This window comes from Mytilus californianus, unplaced genomic scaffold (assembly GCF_021869535.1).
Source record: "Mytilus californianus isolate M0D057914Y unplaced genomic scaffold, xbMytCali1.0.p SCAF_3, whole genome shotgun sequence".
NCBI lineage: Eukaryota > Metazoa > Mollusca > Bivalvia > Mytilida > Mytilidae > Mytilus > Mytilus californianus.
This window is the reverse complement of record NW_026262679.1, coordinates 110,695,661-110,723,225: the sequence shown is the minus strand read 5'-3', so window position 1 is coordinate 110,723,225 and position 27,565 is coordinate 110,695,661. Positions and strand designations below refer to the sequence as shown.

Below are 27,565 nucleotides of genomic sequence, written 5' to 3'. Positions count from 1 at the left end.
AGAGTTACTGATTTGGAATGAAGCGCTTACGAGACGCCGAAGTAACCAAGACGTTGTTTACAAATGGCGGCGTCCATGTAGCATTTTAGACTATTTAGAATGGGGTCAGCTTCTAGTCGATCCAGCCAAGTACACTCATTTCAGGTGGACCATACAGCCTCAAAAGATGCAAGGTAGTCACAACTTTTTGAATTGAATGGTGGAATTTCACAGGAAAAAATCTTGAATTTCAACTTGAGTACTGACCACTGTGCAAAAATGTACAAATGTACCATGTTTATTGTTAAACAGCCCATCTAAGGCTTTTTGAATAAGGATTCTCAGTGGAAGCAAGACAACTCTACCCACTACCAAATTGCCCCAGGCAAACTAGCCCAACTTTTCGCAAAGTCAACCCACTTCCTACCAGCTAGCCCCTAAAAGTAGCTAATTCCAGTTTAATCTAGGCCTGCCAACTCTGCCCACTTATTAAAAGTAGTTAAATACTAGTAAGTCCAGTAGATAGACCTAAAATCATCGGGTTTAAACTACATTTCATAACTGGGTCTATATGGTAGGCCCAAATTTAGTAGGATTTAATCTTTTTCACAAGTGGGGGGACTTTGTAGGCCTTAATTCAGCAGGATTAAAACCCTTTTGTTAAGTGGGGCAATTGGTTTATACGATAGGGATGAGTAGGTAGAAAGTGGGCAAGTTTGAAGAAAAATGGGGTGAGTTGTCATGGATTCATTCTCAGTGCTATAATATCTAAGAGTGTCATAATTACATGTACAATTGTATGCAAATTTTCTGCCATTACTTAAAGTCAAGCAAGTTCCTGAAAAATTTTGTGTCACAATTTAAAACATTTGATGTCAAAATTAAAACATGATTGTTGCAAGACACCAAAAGGTTATTGGGAGACAGGGTAATTCTGAGCAAATTTAGCTAGATTATAAGATACCCAAAAGTGTAAATAAGTCTGTTGTACTCAGTCAGTCGGTGGTTGATTGAAGGCTCCAAATCAGTTCTATAAAATTTCAGAAGGCATACATAAATTATTAAAAATATGTAACCAGATGGAATTCCAAACACTTTCCAAAAAAAATTTTGTAGAGGAACTCGCACCTACATGTAGCATCACCACAATCTTTCATAAATCAATAGATAGTGACATTCCTACCTGAAGATTGGTTGAGTGCAAACATAGCTCCAGTATATACATGTAACCCTTTGACTGTGATATTTTTTTAATGAACTTTGAAGTGAACGCCTTATTTTATGTTTATGTTGTGTATTAAAGAATTTTGGGAAATGTCCTCAAACTTCATTTTCTGATGTCATATTCTGTCATCATGACATTAACCTATTATTCTTTTAAATTTAAGGAATTCTATATGTACGTTATATTATCATTCAATTTGTTTGGAAAACTCTCTATGTCATATTCTAACAAGGGACACATTGTCCAAAACATGGGCAAAGGGTTGAGATGAGAGATGTCCATGCAGCAGAAATTTCAAGCCAGTATGACTGACCTGTGTATCTTGCAAGCTGTTGGAACAATTAATCTGCAAACACATTCTAAAACATCTGGAAAAGCACAGAATAGTTTGATTATTTTGCTTAATGAATTTCCTCTTGATAGATCTGTTAAACAACTAACAGTCAAACAAACCCCACAAAACTTTTTTTTAAGGTCGTTTCTATTTATCATGCTTTTCAATAATATATGGTAAAATCGCTGAAAGACCCCACTCCTAAATTATCAATATCTTGGTGTTAATTAGATACACCACTTCAAATAACATGAATAATGTTCTGCTTATGTTAATAACAAATAATTTAATTTTTTATGTAACATGTCTTCTGATTGGCTGAAAGTTTGTTGTCTATCAGCTCATAGACATATTTTTTGTCATGTGACCTTGAAGTCATTAACGTTTTTCATGATTTACTCCTTAAAAATGGAATTAAGAATAATATTATCAGGAATGACTGTGATATTTTTTCTGTCTTCTCAAAATAACCTAAAAAAGTGTGGTGCACACTTTAAAATAACACGCTACACGGGTTATTCAGTGTGCACCACCTTTTTTATGCTATTTCTTCATAGAAAGAAAAAATATAACAGCCATTCCTTAAATGAACCGGTGATAATAATGTTTTTCTTTTCATTTCAGACCTCTGAACAGGTCCCTGTCACATGAATCAAAGAATGTTCAGGTATTTTACTCTTAAAATATCTTTGTAAACTGTACACTTATATACATATATATAGTCCAAAGATATTCATTTATTACTTCTATCTGACATGTTCCTTCTTCCTTTTCCTATTTAAGACAGGAGGTTGCTTCTTATGCCATGTTGTTGCAGTGATTCCCAGTGAAACATCATGTCACTTTATCCAAGGTGTACATGTATGCTATTCATATATGATTTCGTGTTTGAATTTTTAATCTTATTGATATTTTGGGGTTTCTCTGTCAATATATATATATTGCTAAATTCATGTGCAACATGAACATTGAGCTGCAAAAGTTTCTTATCATCTATATCCGATTTCACCTGGATAGATGCACGCTTGATAAAGCTAGTTTGTCTAGCGAAATATTGCGTTTATTTTTATCGTTTTGTAAATATTTTAAACATTCTAATATTTACATACTAAATAGTGTATTAATCTATAATTTTATTTGTGTAATTGTATTAATCTCTGTACTGATTAATCCACACTCCCATAGATTTGTATGTCATTGTGTTGCTATTTATAGGCACTTATATATATATATATATATATATGGCAATCGCCATTGGCAGTCAGCAGGGTTTAAGAACATCAGTTGTTCGACCTGTTAGTCAAATGCGTTTTGTTAAAATATACTTTTTCACTTTTTTTGGTCTTTTGGAAAATGTTGTTTGTGCTGTATTTAGACCCCTCTACCAAGAAATTTGTTTTGCATGCACACGTATAAAAATTGCGGTTTTTATCCAACGCAATCATAGGTTTGAACGTCGTTTTCAATTTAGACTTGTATATATATATACAACATTATATATATATATATATATAACTTTATTTCCTTTATCATGTCTATGTTAGAAATTTGGTGTACTTGCAAAAAAAGACATAAAACAAAGAAAAAAATGTAAGCTACTGTTTCAAGTTAAAGCAAACTCCCCCCCCCCCCCCCCCCCCCCCAAAAAAAAATAAAAATAAAAAAAGTGTGGTAATTTAAGCACTTTCTATATTGGTGATTATGGACACAATGGACACATATATACTATCAATTATCAAAGCCTCTGCAGATTTTTTCCACATGACGAACACAAATCTATGAGAAAAAAGTCAAATCATCATTTTATACTTCGAATGATGTACATGTACTGCACAAAAGAATTGTTGTTGTGAATTCAGATGAGATGACACTGAACTGAATTGGACACATTTAGAAGATATCAACTCAACATGGCATATTGATAAGGGAATTGTAGAATTGCTTAAAATTTCATAATTTCATAGCTTGCTAGACTTTCAAGAAAACCACTATCAGGTTTTTGTGACAATTGTTTTCAGTTGAGAATTGTACCAGGTAATTATTTGTCAATTAAAGAACTAAAGGTTTTATTTCAATTTGAAATATTTTACAAATATATTTCTGTATATGCTGAGAAAGACAAAGAAATATCACTCTGATTCACTCATATTTTTCATCTGTTTGTGTGAACTTATAAGGAATTTTAGCTGTATATATATATGATTTAGATAATGCATAAAATTTATATTTCCTTATTAAAATAGGTCAGACAATCTGTGCAAAGTACTGATGAAAATGAAGAAGAGAAAGAAAATAATTCACCTGTTTCAAATTTTACCTGTCCTGCAGAAAGAGATGTATTAATAGTTACATTAAAGAAACAGGTATTTTGTAAAAGTGTTTAAAAATTTTCATCAATTTTTCTGACCTGGAACAAGACATATGCATGTTACTTTTCAAGCATATAAATAAAAGGAATTGTTATGTTTACATCAACCTAAGTAAGAACACGAAGAATTTTGAAACTTCCAGGGGTCTTCAACTCTAGTCAACTGATCATACAATATGTCAAGCTCTTAATCACTCTAATTCTAAAAATGTTGTGAATAACTTACTAACAAACTATCAAAGACCTGCTGTCAATAGATATAAGAAGATGTGGTATGAGTGCCAATGAGACAACTCTCCATCCAAGTCCCAAATTGTAAAAGTAAACCATTATAGGTCAAAGTACAGCCTTCAACACAAAGCCTAGGCTCACACCCAATAGCAAGCTATAAAGGGCCCCCAAAATGACTAGTGTAAAACCATTCAAACAGGAAAACCAACAGTCTAATCTATATAAAAAACAAGAAACGAGAAACACTTATGAACCACATCAACAAACAACAACCATTGTACATCAGGATCCTGACTTAGGACAGCTGGTGCAAACAAATGCAGCAGGTTTAAACGTTTTAATAGGCACCAACCTGCACCCTACCTGAAACAATAGTGTAACATCACAACATAGAAAGACACACTAGAAAATATCAATTGAAATGGCTTAACTCAATCAAAAGACATATTAACAAAAACAAGTGAACATACACTGAACGAATAAATTTGTTCTATGACACAATGTAAATACAAAATTAATAAAACAAGGGGGTTAGATGTAAAACAATATCAGAAAGACAACCATAACCTTGGACAAAATACCGCCAAATAAAATAACCTACACAGGTAAATAAAAATAATTTTGTTGTAAGGTATACATGGAGTACGGAAACAATTATTTTTACAAAGTAAATAACTTTGTAGTTCCTAGTACGAGAATAAAAGTGAAAATATATCGTCATACTAAACACTTATCAAAGGTGGTATATATTAAAAATAGTGAGACTAGATATAACACCAAATAAGTAAACATTAAATAATAAAAATACATCACAAATTGTATCAACAGGTCTTAGTTAACACGAAAGTTAGTTAAAAGCCAAAAACAATTAATAATAAAAAATCATGCATCAGAGACTTTAATCAACTAAAACACATCCCAGGGATTTAGTGTTTTAACGTCATGGACAGTCAAAGAAGACATGACTAGTGCAATGCCAAAATAAAAGTATCGACAGGCAGTAGGATAGTGAGGAGTTAACCTGTTAATAAATATGTAGAATGTAATATATATGTAAAATGAACATGGATGTGTATTTATACATCCCAAAAAAATGTTTGAAAAGAATACAAATTTAGTTATGTTTTAATTTGCTGATGACAAAATCAATATTTGTGCCAATGTAAACTATATTCAAAGATCTAATTACAACATTGGTAAGATAACCTTTACTTATAAGTTTGTTTAAAGGTTTGATGAGTTTACACGGATCACATAGTGATTTTCGCGCTTTTTGTACAATATTACCGTAAAATTTAGGATGTAAAATACTGTTTTTAATAAGTTTTCTACAGGTACAGCCAAATTTACTATTCAAATCTTTGTATCTATGAAAGAATTTAGTAAAAGTTTGAAGTAATTTATGGTAACTAAATCCCTGATTTAATAATTTTCCAGTGATGCATTGATTACGTTCGTTAAAATCTATGACATCACTACACACACGGTCATAACGAACGAGTTGGGATATATAAACACCGTATGATGGAGCCAAAGGAACATCACAGTCTAAAAAAATGAAAATTAACAATAGGGAATGAAAAATCGTCTCTTTTGTTGTAAATTTTAGTATGGACTTTCCCTTAAAAAATTGAAATGTCTAAATCTAGAAAAGGACAACTACTGCTGTTTATGTTAGATTTATTTAAAGTAAGTTCCTTTGGGTAAATTTTGGTAGTATATTTAGAAAACTTTGGATAATCTAACGAAAAAATATCATCAAGGTATTGTTGAATGTATCAACCAAATGTAACAATGACATGTCTTTACTGAGTTTGGTCATAAACTGAGATTCATAGCAATAATGTTCATTTCTCCAAATAAAAAAGATTTTTATCCCTTTCTCCCTTATGAAATTTTTTTTTTAAAGTTTGGAATTACACTATTTTTTTCAGAAAAAAATGTAACTCAAAGATCAGAGTTACATGGTGGTTCCCTTCTTTGATACCTGTGATAAGACCTTGACCTAAAAGGGGGCATTGGTTATCAAATTCCCATCTTTGATCTATAATGTACAAAAACATATATATCCAAATTACAAAAAGTCTAAAATAAACAATTAACAATGCATGGACTTAATAATTTGTATCAGTATTTTGTATGTAGTCTAGTAACTAGTCAGTAACTGCGAGTACTCTCAAATCGTACTTCGTTGTTTATTTGACCTGTTGATACTAATTGTAATGCTTTTTTGTTATTTAATGTTATTCAGGGTTATATCTGGTCTGTATACCAGCTTTGATAAGTTTTTGGTATTACTATAAATTTTCACTTCGTACTATGAACATCAAAATTATTTCTTTTGTAAAAATATTTCCTTTCTCTATTGGAACTGCACACGTATACCTAACAACAAAATTATTTTCATTTACCTGTGTTTATATTAATTGCAAGTGGCTGATATTTTTGTTCGAGCATATTGTTTTTCTTAAATTGTTTAACATTTTATACCGGTATAACATGTTACTTTTATTATTCTTCCCTTAGTTTATTTATTTTGTATTTACATTGTATCATAGGTCAAATTTATTTGTTCAGTGTATGCTCACTGGTGTTAATATGTCCTTTGATTGAGTTAAGCTATTTCAGTTGATATTTTATAGTGTGTTTTTATTTGTTGTGATGTTACACTATTGTTTCAGAAAAAGGGTGAAGGTTTGGTACCATTAAAACGTTTAAACCCGCTGCATTTGTTTGCACCTGTCCTAAGTCAGGAATCTGATGTTCAGTAGTTATCGTTTGTTGATGTGGTTTATAAGTGTTTCTCGTTTCTTGTTTTTTATATAGATTAGACCGTTGGTTTTCCCGTTTGAATGGTTTTACACTAGTAATTTTTGGGGCCCTTTATAGCTTACTGTTCGGTGTGAGCCAAGGCTCCGTGTTGAAGACTGTTTTTGACCTATAAAGGTTTACTTTTATAAATTTTGACTTGGATGGAGAGTTGTCTCAATGGCACTCATACCACATCTTCTTACATCTATAGACATCATTTAATTAACCATCAAAATGACCTCCAAAGACTGCTGACGGTCATGTAACCAGATATAAACATAAATATAAATAGATAGCGACCACATACAATTGGATTTTTCTAGGTCTGTTTGATTTCATATTATAGGTTAAAAAGTATGTTTATTATCGTTTTTACATATACAATGTATAAGAATGATTTTTTGTGGATCGAATCAGTCAACAAAATGGTTCATCTTGTTTCAATGTTGACATTCTTTTCCTTTAGCTGAGCACATGTGTAACCTTTATCCAGCTAAGAGGTTAAATTGAAGGTCACTTGAATATGATTCATTGGGGTTAAATTATTCACTTGCAAGTCAATAATACATCAATGATGTTTTTGAGCTTATTTTGACAAATTTGGGCCAAACTGACTGCCTTTAATGAAATATTATTTCATTCCACTTTTATTGATAGTTAAAACAAAAAGAATCATATTTATTTGTCTAAATCGTAGCTAATGCCCCTTTAAAGACTTTCAACATGAAATTAAATAATAATCGGTAAAAACAAATTACACACATTGTGCACAGATTAATAGTATTTCCACTAGCTCTTCATTGTCAATGAAAATCTTTCCGTCCTAATGGAAGTAACTAAAAAATGGATCTTAGATTACAGGGTCAATTACGAAATTGGCAAAAAGACTATTGCAATTACTTTTTAGTAGATTTTAGAATTGAAACAATTCTATAATGACTTGATTTCAGCTGGGTGAAAGTGAAAGCAACAACCTTGACCTTAAAGATAGAATTCAGATGTTAGAAGAACAAATAGTTGATATACAATCACAGAATGAAATAACAGAACATAATGACCTTGTAGAGGATACTTTAAAGGCAAAAGATCAGATAATAGACAGAACTACCCAGGAAAAAGAACAACTTCAGAAAGACTTTAATAAGCAGGTTAGATCCAGTCATTTTAGCAAGAGATTCCTCAAAGTTTTCTAGTTGTATAATTCAATCTGATATATAAAGTATTGTCTAGGTGAGGCGTTTTCCCCCCATATGAAATTTGACACCATGAATTCATGTGTCGTACCTGTGAAATCCTGTTTTCTCTCACCAATCAGATAAACAAGAACGGTGAGAGAACTCTCTCTAATTATTTGAGCACAGACTGAGGTTTATCTATCACAAAATTTATGTTAACGATTTATTTAAAAATTAAGACATGAACAAATGATTCAATGGTAAATACAGGATTTTTCTAATAACTTGTGATCATAACTTTTGGAAATTATACATTGTAAATCATAAGCAAAATACTTCTTATGAATGATCTAACTTGGAAAATATTTGTTATAGAAGATAGAGAGAAAATGTAAACAGACAAATTGATCAGCAAAATGAAATCTACAAATAATTAAAATTACATGTACACATGTACTGCCTATAAGAGTATTGCCCTCAAATGACAATTTTTACCAATATTTTGTGTATTTTGGCCCTTTTCTTGAAAACTGTTTTCTTGGTTTTTTTTTGTAAAGATGAATGACTGAGTAATAATGGCAGCTTAATATAACATAAAAGATAAGTCTTAGTGCTCCTACAGAAAACAACAATGTGTGCAAGCTTTGTCAACAAAAAGGATAATTCTTTAAATATCAGACTCTATTAAGCTTCACTATAACTAAAACCATAAAAACTGAACCAAAATTTATGTGGAACCCAATTTCTATTGTAATCCCATCATGGTTAGAATCTGCATTCTGTCCTAACTTATTTATTTTTTAATTAAAGCTTTAATCAAACAAAATTACACTAAGTGCTGTTATCAAAATAATTACTTTGTTGCATAACAAACTGACAAAAACACTAAAGGATGACACAACAACTAATTAAGTTCCACTTTAAATCTTATATTATTTTACAATTAAAGCATTTTATGTCTTAGAAACATTTGCAGCTGCATTTTTTTATTGAAATTATGTTAGACAAAGTGAATTTCTAGATAACTTTTATTTAAGAGCAATTAAAGCTAGAGACTCTCAGGAACTTAAATTGATCACCTGGCAAAATATGCACTATTAAAATAGTAGGAGTTATTTTCAAACACTAAGTAGGATTGTGATAAGGTCTGAGCAGATCCACTTGGTGAATATTTGATAAAATGATATGTAGATTTTTTTAATGACTTAAATCCAAGAAAAACAGATAGAAAAATACATACATATGAAATTTTATCAGATAATAATTGTAATAGTAGATGCCTTAAATTATTTTCTTCAAATTTAACTAGTGAATAAATTTCAAGTTGATACTATATTTGCAGAAATAGTAATTTGATTAAGGACTTGTAATATAAGATAGATTTCATTTGTAATGTTAAAGGGTGATTGCAATGTTCTATAAGTAATATGAGTAATATTGGAATGATTTTCATTCTAAATAGATTTATGTAAATTATTTTGTAAGGACAAACAAACAAGAACATGAGTGTTTAGGGTTTTCTTCTTCAGGGTAGGTAGGTACATGTATGTAGGAATTTTTCCCCATTTTGCTAATTTTGTTCCCCTCGACTGTATTGAGAAACCTGCAATTTTGTCACAATCTATCAGGAATGTCAACGAGTACTCGAGTACTCGAGTATCGCTCGGTAGTACCGAGTATCGAATAATAAAATGATACTCGACTAATCGGTTTCCTGTAAGAATGTTGTTGCCTTCTTAAAGAAATAATATTTTTATTAAGAGCACCTCCCGGGAAATTTAATATTAATCATAATTAATCATAATTACGTTTCGAATGTTTGCGTTTAATTGTCATTTAAAATTACTCCAAACATAGGTGGACTATATATATAGCTATGAACAAGAGCACCTTTCCAAGACTTACACTTTTAGCGTAGCGTGTCTGAGTCATTTAGCTATCTCTGTACCGTCAGAGCAAATATTTTCATCAGCAGGACTTTTAATTACATAAAGCTGAGAATCAACTCGTCACAGAAAAAGCTGACAAGATAATATTACTTAATAAGAACAATTTTGTTGCACCCTGTGTCGACCCTCAGAAAATGGTTAAAGGCATCAGTAAGTTCTAATCATCACCCTTTGCTGATCATTAAATGTGTTTTTTTAGGATTCCCAATGACTATTGTTTGAGTAATCTTTTTTTCTATAGATGTTTATTAATTAATTGATTAGATCATTGCCAGCTTACATAATTAGTATATGGTATAAATGTCCTAGGACTATTATCTAGTCCTGGGTAATAAAATTGAGGGTTAACGTCCACAAGACAACGTCCCACAATACATAAAATGGGTATAGTTTTGTGTTTCCATTTTGTAGATGTTTTTCCGAGCGAGTACTCGAGTATAGCTCGGTAAATCCAACGAGTACTCGATTTGTAAATCTTCACCGAGTTGACATCCCTACAATCTATTGCTAAAAGTGTTGATAAAAACGAGGGTAGGCATTTTGAGGAATAAAAAATGATACCATAAGGTAAAGCACAAGTATTTTTTTAATTTTTCCCGATTGTCCCACTTTTTAAAATTATAGAGTTCTGATTGTCCTGTATGAAAAATTCTGATTGTCCCACATTATTTTATGAAATAAAATGTTCTTAGATAAACAAGTTAACTGTTGTTTGTATTGCTAAATAAACAAGAATTTATAATTGCATGTTCAAACTATTATTTAATATTAATTTAATAAAAAGTAAAACATTTTTTTTAAATCATTAGATAAATGTACTTTTGATTAAATGATATAACATTTTTGACTTATGAAATATATCTACAATGTTACGTGTATTTATGAAAAAAAATGTCAATACAGTAATTTTACTTAACCTTTCTCTAAAGTTTTTTTAAATAAATTTAGAAATAATGCATGCATTTAAAAAAAAGTATAAAATTATTTACACTCTACGCTCTACACACACATGTTGATGGAGAGATGTAGCCACTAGTCTTTGTAATTTTACTATGAAAGTCAAAGGACATTAACACAACATTCTCTACACTTCTGAAATCTGGCTACACCCAACGTCAGATTCACTAGAACGGAACAACTTTCTTTATTGATAACGAAGCTGCTGTTCAGAATTCTACCAGATCAGCCTTTCCAAGAATCACTATTAAAGGCTGTCTTCCAAGGCTGAGAAGACAATACACACAAATCAATTAACGCCTACAAGAACTCAAAGATCATCTGCAGAATGATGAAGTTTGTGCTTTTTGTGCTTTTTAGTCCCCTACCAACGTAGTGCTTGAAGATATTGATTTGATATTTGGTGTATTGTTTTATTATGACAAGTTACAGATCAAGTTCGAATTGTGCTTGATATGTGTTATTTTATGACATCATATTATATTCTTTTTTAGCTCACCTGGCCCAAAGGACCAAGTGAGCTTTTCTCATCACTTGGCGTCCGTCGTCCCGCGTCCGTCGTCTGTAAACTTTCACAAAAATCTTCTCCTCTGAAACTATTGGGCCAAATTTAACCAAACTTGGCCACAAACATCATTAGGGTATCTAGTTTAAAAAATGTGTACGGTGACCTGGCCAACCAACCAAGATGGCCGCCATGGCTATTGAACAGCTGCGCCATGAGCGCATGATACGCCCGTCGTCTTGTGTGTGAATTTTTATGCAATAAGCATAAATAGTTTCTGACATACGGCGTGACATGCGAAAACCCCCTTTTTTTTTTACAAAAAACTCAATATCTCTAAAATAAAATTTTGAATCAAAACAAAAAAGTATACAGATCTTTAGATTAATATAACTAAGAAGTGTGTAAAATTTTAAGCAATAATCGTAAATCGTTTTTGAGATACGGCGGGACATGTGAAAACCCCCCTTTAAAAAAAAAAATCAATATCTCAAAAATAAAATTTTGAATCAAAACCAAAAAGTATACAGATCTTTAGATTAATATAACTAAGAAGTGTGTAAAATTTTAAGCGAAAATCATAAATCATTTTTGAGATACGGCGCGACATGTGAAAAACCCCTCCCCTTTTTTTACAAAATAATAACTCAAAAATAAAATGTTGAAATATCACCAAAAAGTATACAGATCTTAAGGTTAATATAACTAAGAAGTGTGTAAAGTTTTAAGCAATAATCATAACCTGTTTTTGAGATACGGCGCGACATGTGAAAAACCCCTCCCCCTTTTTGTCGAGCCTTCGACTTTTGTCGAAAAAGCGAGACATAGCGATCCTACATTCCGTCGGCGTCGTCGTCGTCGTCGTAGTCGTCGGCGGCGTCCACAAATATTCACTCTGTGGTTAAAGTTTTTGAAATTTTAATAACTTTCTTAAACTATCCTGGATTTCTACCAAACTTGGACAGAAGCTTGTTTATGATCATAAGATAGTATCCAGAATTAAATTTTGTAAAAAAAAAAATCCAGTTTTTCCGTATTTTACTTATAAATGGACTTACTTTTTCTGCCAGGAAACATTACATTCACTCTGTGGTTAAAGTTTTTAAAATTTTAATAACTTTCTTAAACTATCCTGGATTTCTACCAAACTTGGACAGAAGCTTGTTTATGATCATAAGATAGTATCCAGAGTTAAATTTTGTAAAAAAAAAAATCCTGTTTTTCCGTATTTTACTTATAAATGGACTTAGTTTTTCTGCCAGTTAACATGACATTCACTCTGTGGTTAAAGTTTTTAAAATTTTAATAACTTTCTTAAACTATCCTGGATTTCTACCAAACTTGGACAGAAGCTTGTTTATGATCATAAGATAGTATCCAGAAGTAAATTTGTAAAAAACAAAATTCCATTTTTTCCGTATTTAACTTATAAATGGACTTAGTTTTTCTGCCAGTTAACATTACATTCACTCTGTGGTTAAAGTTTTTAAAATTTTAATAACTTTCTTAAACTATCCTGGATTTGTACCAAACTTGGTTAGAAGCTTGTTTATGATCAAAAGCTAGTATCTTGAAGGAAATTTTTAAAAATTTTGTACCTGTTTATCAGTATTTTACTTATAAATGGACTTAGTTTTTCTTCCAGTTAACATTACATACAGTCTGCAGTTAAAGATTTAAAACATTTATTAGATTCATAAATTATCCTGGATTTTTACCAAATTGGGACAGAAGCTTCTTACAATCAAAAGATTGTATCGAAAGTAATATTGTTATTATTTTTTTTCCTCATTTTTGTTGAGCCTGCGATTAACCGCAAAAGTAGGCGAGACAGTGGGTTCCGCGGAACCCTTACGAATTTTTGTCGAGCCTTCGACTTTTGTCGAAAAAGCGAGACATAGCGATCCTACATTCCGTCGGCGTCGTCGTCGTCGTAGTCGTCGGTGGCGTCCACAAATATTCACTCTGTGGTTAAAGTTTTTGAAATTTTAATAACTTTCTTAAACTATCCTGGATTTCTACCAAACTTGGACAGAAGCTTGTTTATGATCATAAGATAGTATCCAGAATTAAATTTTGAAAAAAAAAAATCCAGTTTTTCCGTATTTTACTTATAAATGGACTTACTTTTTCTGCCAGGAAACATTACATTCACTCTGTGGTTAAAGTTTTTAAAATTTTAATAACTTTCTTAAACTATCCTGGATTTCTACCAAACTTGGACAGAAGCTTGTTTATGATCATAAGATAGTATCCAGAGTTAAATTTTGTAAAAAAAAAAATCCTGTTTTTCCGTATTTTACTTATAAATGGACTTAGTTTTTCTGCCAGTTAACATGACATTCACTCTGTGGTTAAAGTTTTTAAAATTTTAATAACTTTCTTAAACTATCCTGGATTTCTACCAAACTTGGACAGAAGCTTGTTTATGATCATTAGATAGTATCCAGAAGTAAATTTGTAAAAAACAAAATTCCATTTTTTCCGTATTTAACTTATAAATGGACTTAGTTTTTCTGCCAGTTAACATTACATTCACTCTGTGGTTAAAGTTTTTAAAATTTTAATAACTTTCTTAAACTATCCTGGATTTGTACCAAACTTGGTTAGAAGCTTGTTTATGATCAAAAGCTAGTATCTTGAAGGAAATTTTTAAAAATTTTGTACCTGTTTATCAGTATTTTACTTATAAATGGACTTAGTTTTTCTTCCAGTTAACATTACATACAGTCTGCAGTTAAAGATTTAAAACATTTATTAGATTCATAAACTATCCTGGATTTTTACCAAATTGGGACAGAAGCTTCTTACAATCAAAAGATTGTATCGAAAGTAATATTGTTATTATTTTTTTTCCTCATTTTTGTTGAGCCTGCGATTAACAGCAAAAGTAGGCGAGACACTGGGTTCCGCGGAACCCTTACGAATTTTTTAACAAAATACTCAATATCTCTAAAATAAATATTGAATCATCACCAAAAAGTATACAGATCTTAAGATTAATATGACTAAGAAGTGTGTAAAGTTTTAAGCAAAAATCATAAATTGTTTTTGAGATACGGCGCGACATGTGAAAAAAAACACACACCTGTTTTAGTAACTAAGTCCCGTAACTCAAAAAGTTTTAATCTTATTTTCACCAAAAAGTATACAGATCGTTTGACCATCATAAGAAACAACTATGTTAAGTTTCATGAAATTTGGATAAGTCATTCTCAAGTTACAGTGCGACATGTTTACGCCGGTCAGACAGACGGACGGACGGACGGACGGACGGACAGAAGGACGGACGGACACTAGACATTTGTATACCATAATACGTCCCATCAAAAATTGACGGGCGTATAAAAATAGAACATAGGGGTTAAATGTAGATTTTGGCTTATATCTCTGAAACCAAAGCATTGAGAGCAAATCTGACGGGGGGTAAAAATGTTTATCAGGTCAAGATCTATCTGCCCTGAAATTTTCAGATGAATCGGACAACCCTTTGTTTTTTTAACAATTTTTCGTAAATTTTTGTTATCTTTTACAAAAATCTTCTCTGAAACTACTAAGATGAATTTAACCAAAGTTGTAAACAATCATCATTAGGGTATGTAGTTTAAAAATTGTGTCTGATGACCCCGCCCGCGAACCAAGATGGTTAATGCTAATGGCTAATAATAGTACATAGGGTAAAATGCAGGTTTTGGCTCATATATCTAAACCCAAAGCATTTTGAGCAAATCTTTCAAAACAAAATTGTTTATTAGGTCAAGATCTATCTGCCCTTAAATTTTCAGACCATTCAGGCAACCCGTCAGCTTTTGGTTATTATCTTGAATATTATTATAGATAGAGATAAACTGTAAACAGCAATAATGTACAACAAAGTAAGACCTACAAATAAGTCAACATGACCAAAATGGTCAATTGACCCCTTAAGGAGTTATTGCCCTTTATAATCAATTTTTAACAATTTTCATAAATTTTGTAAATTTTTACAAAATAATTTCCACTGAAACTACTGGGCCAAGTTCATTATAGATAGAGATAATTGTAAGCATCAAGAATGTTCAGTAAAGTAAGATCTACAAACACATCACCATCACCAAAACACAATTTTGTCATGAATCCATCTGTGTCCTTTGTTTAATATGCACATAGACCAAGGTGAGCGACACAGGCTCTTTAGAGCCTCTAGTTTGATGATACTTCAATTGCTACTATTATGTGCAAAATTAAAAATGTAAATATTATTATTTGTTCATGTTAGTTTTATTTATAAGTTACATTGATTAGCAACCTGTAATTAACTGCTACATACTTTAAAAACAAATTAATCACCATCAAAACAATTCCCGATTGTCCCACATTTACACTTCCCAATTGTCCCACAAACATATTCCCGATTGTCCCACAAAATTTCATATCTTTTTTACCCTTAATTTCAAGAAGTGGGACAATTGGGAAGATACCAGTTTAATATACTTTCTTGCAAAAAATTCATTATATTGCAATTAAGAAAAAAGTAGATGTGACTGTGACAATAGTGACTGTCCTTTAGAAATCTCCTGATGTCACAGTTGACATACCAGTAAAAAAGTGTTGGAAATTCCATTTTTGAATTCTTGTCAAACCGTGTTTGAGATCAATTTTTGACAAAAACACTAACAACCTATAAATGTTAAATAACTAATTTTATGTTCCATAATGGGTTGACATTTTGCACTTTATTGCTTTTGACAATTTAGATAATGGAAGCTGAAAGTTTCAGAAATTGTAAAAACCCTGTTTTCTGTTTTTACATCTAATTTTTTTTCTTGGAATTCAGTTGTCTGTTTTGGATTGCAGCCATTATAGTAGCATAATTTTCTTCTTTTCACATATTTGTCCAATAAATACATGCATTAACAGTTAGTTGAGACTGAGTTTGCAAATGAAATTACATGCTGATTTCAACATTTACTTCTAAATGCTGTGAAGCTTAATGCATTAGTTTTATGTCCTTTAAATTACTTAATACAGTTGGAATTCTAGTAAATTATTTACATTCAAAATTTAGCTCATCCATGTTTTGCATGTTCTCCTTTGCTAAGCGTATAAGATTACTATAAAGTACGTGTTCTGATAAATTGTTGAAACTTGAACATTTTAAATAAAACAGCCTGATTATATAATGCAGTGCAAACCTGTGGCTTATCATCATTTTGGTTGATAGTAGTACATGTAGATAAATGTTAAATGTATCATTAATTTATAGTTGTCAATACAAACCTTACTCCTCACACTCTTTTAGGTTTAGCATAGCAATTACCAGACATATTGACATGAGTATTCTTGTCTCTCTGCTGTAGTCAAAGGCAGTATTCTCTGCTGTAGTCAAAAGGAATTTGAACTTTTGTATGATGAAGTAGTCATTGGTTAAATTAGACTAGATGTGAACTATACAAATTATATTTTGATTCCGTATCACAATTAGCTAATAGCATGGAGCTTTGTTGATGATTCTAATATCTGATTGTCAAAACTTGTAATGGGCTATCAAATTTAAATGATGCTTCATCTTTTATTTTGTGATTTTGATGAGGGATTTGACACTTTTCCATTAGTTACAGAATAAGGAACTCCATTCAGTTTATATTCATTATTTGAAAAGGAAGAACTATGCATTATATCATTTTTGTCAGTTTTTGTTAAATTGAATTAAAAAAAAATTCTGTGTTGTAGAAAAAAAACCTGGCTATTTTGTCATTGGTCAATAATATAAGGAAGTGATTTTTCCTAAATAGAGCATTATTTGCATATAAAGTTCAGGATTTCAAATCAGTATCATGTTCATTTTAATTTGCTTAATATTTTTGTTTTATAATACATAAGAGACTAAGAGGGCTTTTTCATCTTAAGGTTTGCACTCCATCCGTCTGTCTGTCTGTCTGTCCAAGTTCGAATTTTGTTCCGGTCTGACGATTTTGTGCGGGGTTATGGTCCTTGAACTTAGAAAATTCACTCAAATAATCAGTTTTCCGCACTTATTTTTGTCATGCTTGAATATATTGATTTAATGATTGGTATATCATGACGAGTTACAGATCAAGTTAGAATTTTTGTCCGGTCTAATGATTTTGTGCAGAGTTATGGTCCTTGGACTTAGAAAATTCACTCACATAATCAGTTTTCCTCACTTTTTTTCATCATGCTTGAAGATCTTGATTTGATTATTGGTATATAGTTTCATCAATACAAGTTACAGATCAAGTTTAAATTTTGTTCCAGTCTGATGATTTTACCATAGTTATGGTCCTTGAACTTAGAAAATTCACTCAAATAATCAGTTTTCTGCACTTTTTTTTGTCATGCTTGAATATATTGACTTGATATTTGTTATACAGTTTACACCATGACAAGTTATAGATCAAATTAGCATTTTGTTCCAGTTCAATGAATTTTTCACCGGTAGGGGACTATGTATTGCCAGACAATACTCACAGAATGCTTGTTTCATATCTCTTTCTTTATTGAACAGCATATTATTTTCTATATCAGAAGGTAAAAGCACTATAGGCTTGCATTCACATATCATTATCATTCTTTCATATTAAATTATTCAGTTTTATGTATCTTGTACCTAATATTTTCTTGTTACTCCAATACAGAAGTTATAAGTGCCTTTTCTGAGTTTACTTTTTTATTGAACCTTCTTCTCTCTACTTTTTGTTGTTCCATTGATCAAGTTAGAAGGTTATGGTTACTTATTAAAAAAAACAGTCTTATTCTTCCACATGTTAATATGCTTGTCCCATTAGTTAAGGACCTCATCAGTACATTTTTGTAGTTGAATTTTTTGACAAAATTTAGTGTAAATCATTCCTACGTGACTGCCATCGCTAAAAATATTGGGAAATGAGACTTCATTTATTGCATGACAACAATGAGACAACTATCCAACAAAGACCAAAATACAAGGACATAAGCTAAAATACTACTTCTTACAAGGTTTGAAGTAATAATAAAATACAAGGACATAAGCTAAAATACTACTTCTTAGAAGGTTTGAAGTAATAATAATTTAAAAATACAAGGATATAAGCTAAAATACTACTTCTTAGAAGGTTTGAAGTAATAATAAAATACAAGAATATAAGCTAAAATACTACAATACTACTTCTTAGAAGGTTTGAAGTAATAATAAAATACAAGGACATAAGCTAAAATATTACTTCTTACAAGGTTTGAAGTAATAATAAAATACAAGGACATAAGCTAAAATACTACTTCTTACAAGGTTTGAAGTAATTATAAAATACAAGGACATAAGCTAAAATACTACTTCTTACAAGGTTTGAAGTAATAATAAAATACAAGGACATAAGCTAAAATACTACTTCTTACAAGGTTTGAAGTAATTATAAAATACAAGGACATAAGCTAAAATACTACTTCTTACAAGGTTTGAAGTAATAATAAAATACAAGGACATAAGCTAAAATACTACTTCTTAGAAGGTTTGAAGTAATAATAAAATGATTAAGTAGTTTAAATATCTTTAACTATTTGATGAATAAAAGTAATAAAAGTAGCAGGAGTTCAGATATTTTGTCTGGTGTTTAAAGTTTCTGGATTTTTACCCTTCCCTATTCTTTATTTTACAAGTCTAAATTCTTTGTTAATGAGATGTCAGTAGAATATTTGGCATGAATTTAGCATCTATCACCAGCAAAAAGATACACTGGCAATTCTTTGATGATAATTATCTCCTTTGGATAAATTCATAGTTTATTCTTTAAGGTCGTCAATCTTTCTAATTCACTGAGTCATTGAAAAAATTGGCGTAAGGCTTTCATTTTAGATATGTATGCTACCTTAGTGTTTTCATTGTCTTAGAAAATTTACCAGTTTTAAAGCATTGAACAATCATTTTTGTTATTTTTGTTAGTGCATGGATTTTTTTTCTTGTGACAAACTTTTTTTCCCCAGCTTTATCATGCTTATTAAATAACATATTGGAACAATTTTTTGGGTTGAAATCAATATTGTTTTTATTCTTTTAATAGTTTTAGATAGAACCAAACTATTTTCCCCCTTAATTCCTGCAGAAATAACCATTTTTTTAAAGAAATTTAAAATCAAAACATTTATTTTCAGAACCCCCCCCCCCCCCACCCCCATAAAAAAAGAAAAAAAGATGATCCTTGCCTTATATAGCTTAGACTTTTATTTTGTTTGTCTTTGTTTATATACAGCTGGATTTTTTTGGAGGGTCCAACGAATAACATGAATTGGTGGAATCCACCAGGTGAATGGTGTGTTTTGTTAACTTCCGCTGTCCATTTTTTTGGTTATTCCTTTTATCCCTTATTATATGTGTTATAAAAGTCTTTGAAAATAACATTTTGCAGGAATTTTCTTGCAATTCTTTATTTTTAGAAAACTTCTATAAATCAGGAGTGTTTACCAAAAATTTCATGCCCACTCTAAAATGTCATTAAATGAAATCAGAGTTGAAACATCAGACATTCCCAACAGACTAAATGAGAAAACTTATATAAATCAGGAATGTTTACTTCTAAATTTCATGTCCATTCTACAGTGTAATTAAATGAAATCAGAGCTAGAACATAAGACATTCCTCACATACTAAATGCATATAACATGCTAATATTGACGTGATCGACACTATTGACATTGTGAATAAATAAATCTTGTAATTTTCTCAACACTGAGAAGCCAATAAAGGGTGTATGTTGACACGTAGTTACGCCATTAAATGCATTTCTCAAAACACGTCTGTAATTCTTTTTTATTAGCAATTTTATTGAATTTCATCATGTGTTTAATTTATTACCATTGATGGAGTCTTTTCTCTTGGTACCTGTTTTTATGCTTTTGGAAAATATATAGTATTTTAGAGTTCTAGATTTGAACTTCTTATGCAGTGAAGTAATTGTGATATTCCTTTATATTTTTTTATTGAAAGGTTCCAACATCCTTAAAAAAGCATCCTTATAATCATATGTAACTTCAAATTTAAAAAAAAAGTTGAAAATGTTTTATATACTTGAATGGCTAAGTTTTACTATAAAACAGTTATATGTGAAATTTCTTGTGAATGAAAATCCTTTATATTATCAAAATCTTCATAAATGTACAGCTATTGAATTATTATCTTCCTGTACACTAATTAACCGATATTTTTCCGTATGCAGTGACCTTAACTACTAGACCTCTCGTTAGAACTTCGGCCACTGCACAGCGCAAGTGCGAGGGTAAAACTGTGATGAAAGAATGTAAATAAACATACATTGGAAGGTAAATAGTAATAACTAATTCCTAAAGAAATAAATGGGGAATGTGTCCATGGGACACAGATGATGCCCCCGCTTGCATATAAGGTTATAAAGGGACATAACTTAAGAACTGTAAAAGTGACGCCACCAAAATTCAAACTTGATCTGTGGTTTGTGGTAATTAGCATTGTGCATAAGTTTCATAACATTTGGTTGAGGCAAACTAAAGTTAAAGAACAGAAACGAATATTTCAGCAACTTTTCCATTTGTAAAGGGACATAACTTTAGAACTGTAAAAGTCACGCCACCAAAATTCAAACTTGATCTGTGGTTGGTGGTAATAAGCATTGTGTATAAGTTTTATAACAGTTGGTTGAGGCAAACTAAAGTTAGAGAACAGAAACGAAAAATTCAGCACTTTTTCCATTTGTAAAGGGGCATAATTCTAGAAAGGTAAAAGTGACGCCACCAAAATTCAAACTTGATCTGTGTTTTGTGGTAATGAGCATTGTGTATAAGTTTCATAACATTTGGTTGAGGCAAACTCAAGTTATGGAACGGAAACGAAAAATTCAGCACTTTTTCCATTTGTAAAGGGACATAATTCTAGAACGGTCAAAGTGACGCCACCAAAATTCAAACTTAATCTGTGTTTTGTGGTAATAAGCATAGTGTTTAAGTTTCATAACATTTGGTTGATCTATAAAATTAACAATTTTGAAAATATTGAAGAATTTTACTACATTGTACTTTAGAAATTTTAGTGGGCAAATAATGGCTCTTATATATCATGCCTTCTTTGTACTAACAGCTCTTGAAGAAGATTAAAATATGAAAAGACTTTATACAAATGTAGAAATCCTACATATATTGTTGATTTTGATTACTGCTTTTTCATCTTTGTTCCTAAAACTGAAGTTAACAGAAATATAAAGTTTTTGAGAAAAATTATAACATTGGAGAATTCTTTTCTAATTGGAATTACACTAAATATATATCAAATTTTTTAAAGGATATATTTTTTTCACCATTACTTTAGTTCTAAATATGATTAAATGACAAAATGACAAATTTTTATGAAATTATAACATGCTTAATGGGGTCAGATTTTTTGGGAGAGTTCATAATTTCTCAGGTAATGTTGAGCTTTGATGAATTTGGATATTCTTTTTATGTCCCTTTGGTCATTTAGTACTTATTATTTTTAATTTTTTACATATTTATACATCCCTGGCTTTCATATGATTAAATTTGAGAGTTCCGGATGAAGATAAATCCAAAAAAAGAGTGTGACAGACGCAAGAAATTTAAAAATGTTATTTGAATTTACTAAGAAATGTTTGAATAACTCTAATGTACTAGTTGCAAGAAAATTGGTTTTAAAATTGCACTTTTCAATGTGTCAATCATGATCATGGTTCATTTACATGCAATATGTACTATACTTATGTGTCAATGATTCTTGTAGATAAGTAACAGACTGTTATGCAGTTTTAAGGGAGATTTGAAATGAGATATAAGTACATTATTGCAACTATTGAACTTTTTGTCTCTCATCATATTTGAAAGAATATATTTAATTTTTATGGCTGCTTTTGTCTTTGTCATTTTCAATAAAGTGTAATGCAAAAGCACATAAAAATGAAATAAAGTTTTCATTTGAGTGAGGAAAAAGTACATTTAAAAAATAAAGTATGGGAGTAAATGTCATTGCTCTATTTCCTGGTCAATTTTATGGCTCAGTTAAGTAGGCCAATTTTTAAAATATTCCTTTAATTGAAACTCAAACTATTTTGCTGCATTGGGAATCAACTTTTAACTATCATCAAATGAATAGTTTGTCTTCAGACCATATCTGATTCAATCATATATTTGAAAAATAGTTTTTGTGGAAAACATATTCCTGCAATTGTATGTATATCCATCAAATAAATTACTTGAACAATTAGGATATTCTTTCTTGATTTTATTTCTACACAATGTGACTGGGTTGCACATAAATTCTGACTGAGCATTTGAAATAAAGGCTAATGAGTTCTTCTTATTTTTATTACAGAAAATGCGATTGAAGAAAAGAATAAAAGTGTTAACATCACAAGTTAATGAGGCCAGACAGGAAACATCTATTCAGTTGTTTGAATTAAGAGATGAAATAAATCGACTGACAGAGGAAAATCGTAATTTAAATGGTAATTGGAAGTTTTCTAACTACAAATGTAAATTAATATATGTGAACAATGAAATCAGGTGGAATGTATTTTAATTAGAGGCCATACCATGCCTTTTTTACTTCTTATGACTTTTTTTTATGCCAGCAAATAGCATTTTATTTAATTTTGTTCAATCTTTAAAAGATTTAAATGCAATAAGAAATACTGTTAGGTAAAGGGTATTCAAATTTGAAAAAAACCACTCTATTATAGGATTAAACACATTTTTTAGAGGTTATTGATGTGTAAACTGAGGCGATTATCTCACAAAATGAATAAAAGTCGGAAGGACTTTTATGTAAAGTTTATGAGTCAACGGCCCAGTTAAGACATCAATAACCTATAGAAAAATGTGTTAAATTCTTATATTTCTTAACCCAAACATTTGCAATTTTTGATTAACATTTTTTTCCCGTTGGATACAATTTACCATCAAATTCACAGTTGACATGTCATAACTAAGGAGTGAGCAGCCATGGTGACTTGCTGAAATCCATAAATGTTTTATCAATGCAATAGAACCAAAAAGGAAATAACACCTACCTCAAAAACTCAATTATAATGAAGAAGCTTTGAATTTGAAGCATAAAAGTAACAGAGTAACCATTTGCTTGGGAGTTTTCATTTGTATTAGGTCATGTTTTGCCTTGACATTTATGCACCAAGATCATTCATGAAATTCACAAACAATATTTTATTCTAATTTTATAGATTTTTTTGAAGATTTAATGCTTTTTTTCTTTTTGTTATGCATTACAATAGGAATAACATTTCTGTAATATTTTTTTTGTCAATTTCGATTTTCTTGGAACCCCAGGATTCCTATGCTATGTATCCCACATAAATAGATCAATGTGAAGTCGACATAATGTTTACATAGTTTTAAGAAAAATGTTTCGACAACATGGTATATCGAATTGTAAACCAAGCGGGAAAATTCTAACAGACCAATCACATTGAATTATTTGTAGATATACAAATTGTATAAGAATTATTTATTTATCAATTTTTATGAGATCGAAATGAAAAGATTTTTTGTTGTATATAATTTGCGATGAAAATAGAAACATTTCTAGATTTGTAAATATATTCTCAAAATCATTTTAAATTAAAAATATATATGTCCAAAATTGATATTGTAAAATCTGAAGAAAAAAAGCAACTTCAATTTAAGGCGTCCCAGAAAAAAATTAAAATAGCCTTGCAAGACGTCATAATTATTTGGACTAACCATACTCAGTCGTCTGAAGTTGTTCGGCACAGTGACAAGAAAAGAAAAAGAAGTAAATTTTTTCAAGTTTGTTCACTAGTGATTTTTAAAATGATCAAATATTATAGATTTTAAGCATGAAAGTAATGTACAAATAATTGGAAAAGTTCATCATGATAATTTAAAAAAAGTCTCATAGGCTTATTGATAAAAGAAAAAATACTCCGCTTTGGGAGCAAGTTAAGAGAAGATTAGTAAAAATAAAATTCTGTTTAAGAGAGCCTCCATTCAACTTTATTGTTACAGAAATGAGAGTAGCAATGCCATAAACTGTTGCCTGAATTTTAAGAATAGCCTGAATGAATAAAACAAATGATACTACTTCAGCCCCTAATAATAATTAAAAAAATAATAATTGATAATAATCTCACTATACAAAATTTCCTCCATCTGTTTTATTCTAAATTCAGATTATAAGTTTCTTACAAGATCAGAACAATATTGATTTTATTTCTGAATTTTTATTCAGATACTTTAAATATCAATTGTTTACAATGCAATGTATCTGCCAAATTAGGGGAGATAACTTTTTAAATTTCATCAAATATGCTATATTTCATATATGATATCTATGTTTTTTTATAGAGAAACTTGACAACAAAGAGGGAAGGAGGCAAGTTTTCATAGAGACAGACTACCTCAGTACTAGTATCCATGGTAATAGTAGTCAGATGAAAGTTGTATTAGAATTGTCCAATCAAATTTCAGATCAGCAGAATAGAATTCAGGAATTAGAATCACAATTATTAGACCGAGAAGAGTTGTTAAAATTAAATGGAATATCAACTGAACAGATTTCAAAAAGTAAGAGTAGATTTTCTGAGAATGAACATATTAAACAAGAGAAAAGTGCAATGAAAAAATTGTCTGATAGCATATTTCTAGGTAACGACAATGTTTCTGATGATGAAAATAATATATTTTCTGGAGATGACAATCGTGGGGTGTCTGGTGCTAGTCGAGATTCTGGGATAGGTTCAGCAGGAAAAGGAGGAAGATCCCCAGTAAAGTCAAATAAAAAAAAGCAGCAGTTATCTCCCCTAGATGACTCAGATGATTCATGGGCATCTGATACACCTCTGTCTAGTCGTGATCAAAATAAAATAAGAAGTGCTCCATTAGAGACGCAGCATAAACGAGCAGCATCTAGAAGCAGTGGTAAGACACACGAGTCTGAAGAAGACAGTTTATCAATAGATTATGATATGCCTACAGTGGTCAAATCTGCCAAAATGAAGAAAAAGACATCATTTACACAGAGACTTAGAAGAGAAAATGACTCCTCAATAAGAACTCCTATTCCTTATGAAGCATTTGGTGGGGAAGAAGAAAAAAAGTCAAAAAAGGGTTACATGAAAACAAAAAACCATTTTTTCCTTACTCAGGCATCTTCACAGGGTTCTACACCTACAAATGACATTGATGCTTTGTTAATGTCTTAAGTCATGTTTGTTAAAATACCAATCTGCTATGTTACATTCTTGCTACAGTGTAGCTGTAAGACAAGTCATTAGGGACTGATTTGAGTTTCCTATATCTAGTAACAGCCTATCATCTCAGAATGGTTGTTATTCTCTTTGTGCTGTTTTGGTTGCTGTGTTACTGTGAATTAATACTGGTTTATCTTATATAAACATACAAAGTCACAAACCACAATGTTCATACTAGAACATAGACAATTATCATTCTTTAATAAAATGTTACATGTTTAGAAATCAAGTTTCAAGCTAGAAATCTTTCCTGTATTCCCATACTTATTTACAGTGACAAGTATAAAATTTTTGTAATAAATTGTAAATTTAGAAATGTTTGCCATGTTTTAATTACAGGAAAAGTTGTGACAGGACAGGTTCAACATGCAAAGTAAAGGCTCACATTTTAAATTTCAATACAATTGTATATATTGTATGCAGCATTTACTGAGGTCACAATAATAAATGTTGCATTTTCGATGATTGTTCAACAATCTCATGACAAATGCATGCTATATTTCTCAACTGTAATTTTTGCGATGCTTTTATTATGGCAAAAACTGAATTGGGATAGGTTTGAGTAAAAACTTGTATAATTTAAATTTTGTTACCATTATTTGTATACAGCATTTCCTGCAATCGTAATAATAAACTATCATTTTTTTGCATAATGAATGTATGCAAAAATTCTGAATATACAATAATTTTGAATTTCAAAATTACTTTTCCAATAAATGATGAGTCACACAGTTCATTGGAATGAACAATTGTAAGCCTTCGTTTTAAAGCTTATGTTGTAATTATATCTTCAAAAGTAATTGATTGTCACAGAAGAAGCTGTAATTGGAATTCTCTTCTCTTGGAAAATTCAGTTTCTTAAGCACTTATTTTCTGGTTTTAAATCATAAATCAATTTGAAAGTCATTCAAGACTTTCTTCAAATTATACATAACAAGAAGATTTATGATTTATTTGAATTATTTGGAATTCAATCTTCTTGATGTGTCACCAGTTATAGTATTTAAATGAATTGACAACTATTCTTGAATGTTATTGTTGCCGAAAATAAAGTTGCTTCATTTTATTACCAATTTCCCAGAAAATTTTCAATGTCATATTTAACGATAGTATGTACACTCTCAGATGCTTACAATACACTTAACCTGATGTATATCATGTAATGAAGTTTTACACTCGTCTTTTTTTATAAATTACATTTAGATATACAGAACTATAATAAAATCAATTACTTGAACAAGGCTGTAAAGTGCATGAATTTTTGAAATAGGAAACAGGTCATTGCTTCAACTGACACTTTCACATAACTATTTTAGTTTTTTTAGAGCATATATATCTGAGGCTGTCTGGTGACAACAGTCTTTGTGAACTGTAGTAAGAAAGAAGACACAATAGTTCCAATATAGCATAAGTAGTTGTAAAATGAAATCAATTACTACTATGCCTCTTTTTCTTTTTTTTTTAACTTGGATGTATTTTATTATTTTTATAAATCATTGCCTCTGAAGAAAAAGTGTAAAGGATCACATGTCCTTTTTTCATTAGGTAAAGCATTTTAATGTTTAACAAATCTGAAGTTTCAATGTTTAGTTATGATATTTTGTGATACGAAACCAGAATAAAAAACAGTTTCAATTGCAAAAATGAAAATAACTTGATAATACTCTTACTTATTTATAAGCAGTTTATTTGTTTTCTCAAAGGAGAACTCAATAAAGGACACTTAATATACACCCCCTAAAAAGAATAATACATGAAAAGTACCAAGAACAGAAAAAAAACACAAATGAA

General features: G+C 30.4%; 1 protein-coding gene across 1 annotated transcript; it reads left to right on the top strand.

Moving 5' to 3' along the window:
- The first annotated feature begins 42 nt into the window (after positions 1-42).
- On the top strand, positions 43-27,565 carry LOC127735805 (uncharacterized). The gene is made up of 6 exons (XM_052246181.1): positions 43-173; positions 2,163-2,205; positions 3,782-3,901; positions 7,899-8,096; positions 22,861-22,993; positions 24,870-27,565. The coding sequence occupies exons 1-6, from the start codon at positions 100-102 to the stop codon at positions 25,724-25,726; spliced, it is 1,425 nt and encodes a 474-aa protein (XP_052102141.1). The 5' UTR covers positions 43-99; the 3' UTR covers positions 25,727-27,565.

Coding starts and splice junctions, on each gene's coding strand:
- LOC127735805 (XM_052246181.1), top strand. CDS start 100: ATGGGGTCAGCTTCTAGTCGATCCAGCCAAGTACACTCATTTCAGGTG. Junction 174..2,162: donor ACAGCCTCAAAAGATGCAAG/GTAGTCACAACT, acceptor TTTTCATTTCAG/ACCTCTGAACAGGTCCCTGT. Junction 22,994..24,869: donor GGAAAATCGTAATTTAAATG/GTAATTGGAAGT, acceptor GTTTTTTTATAG/AGAAACTTGACAACAAAGAG.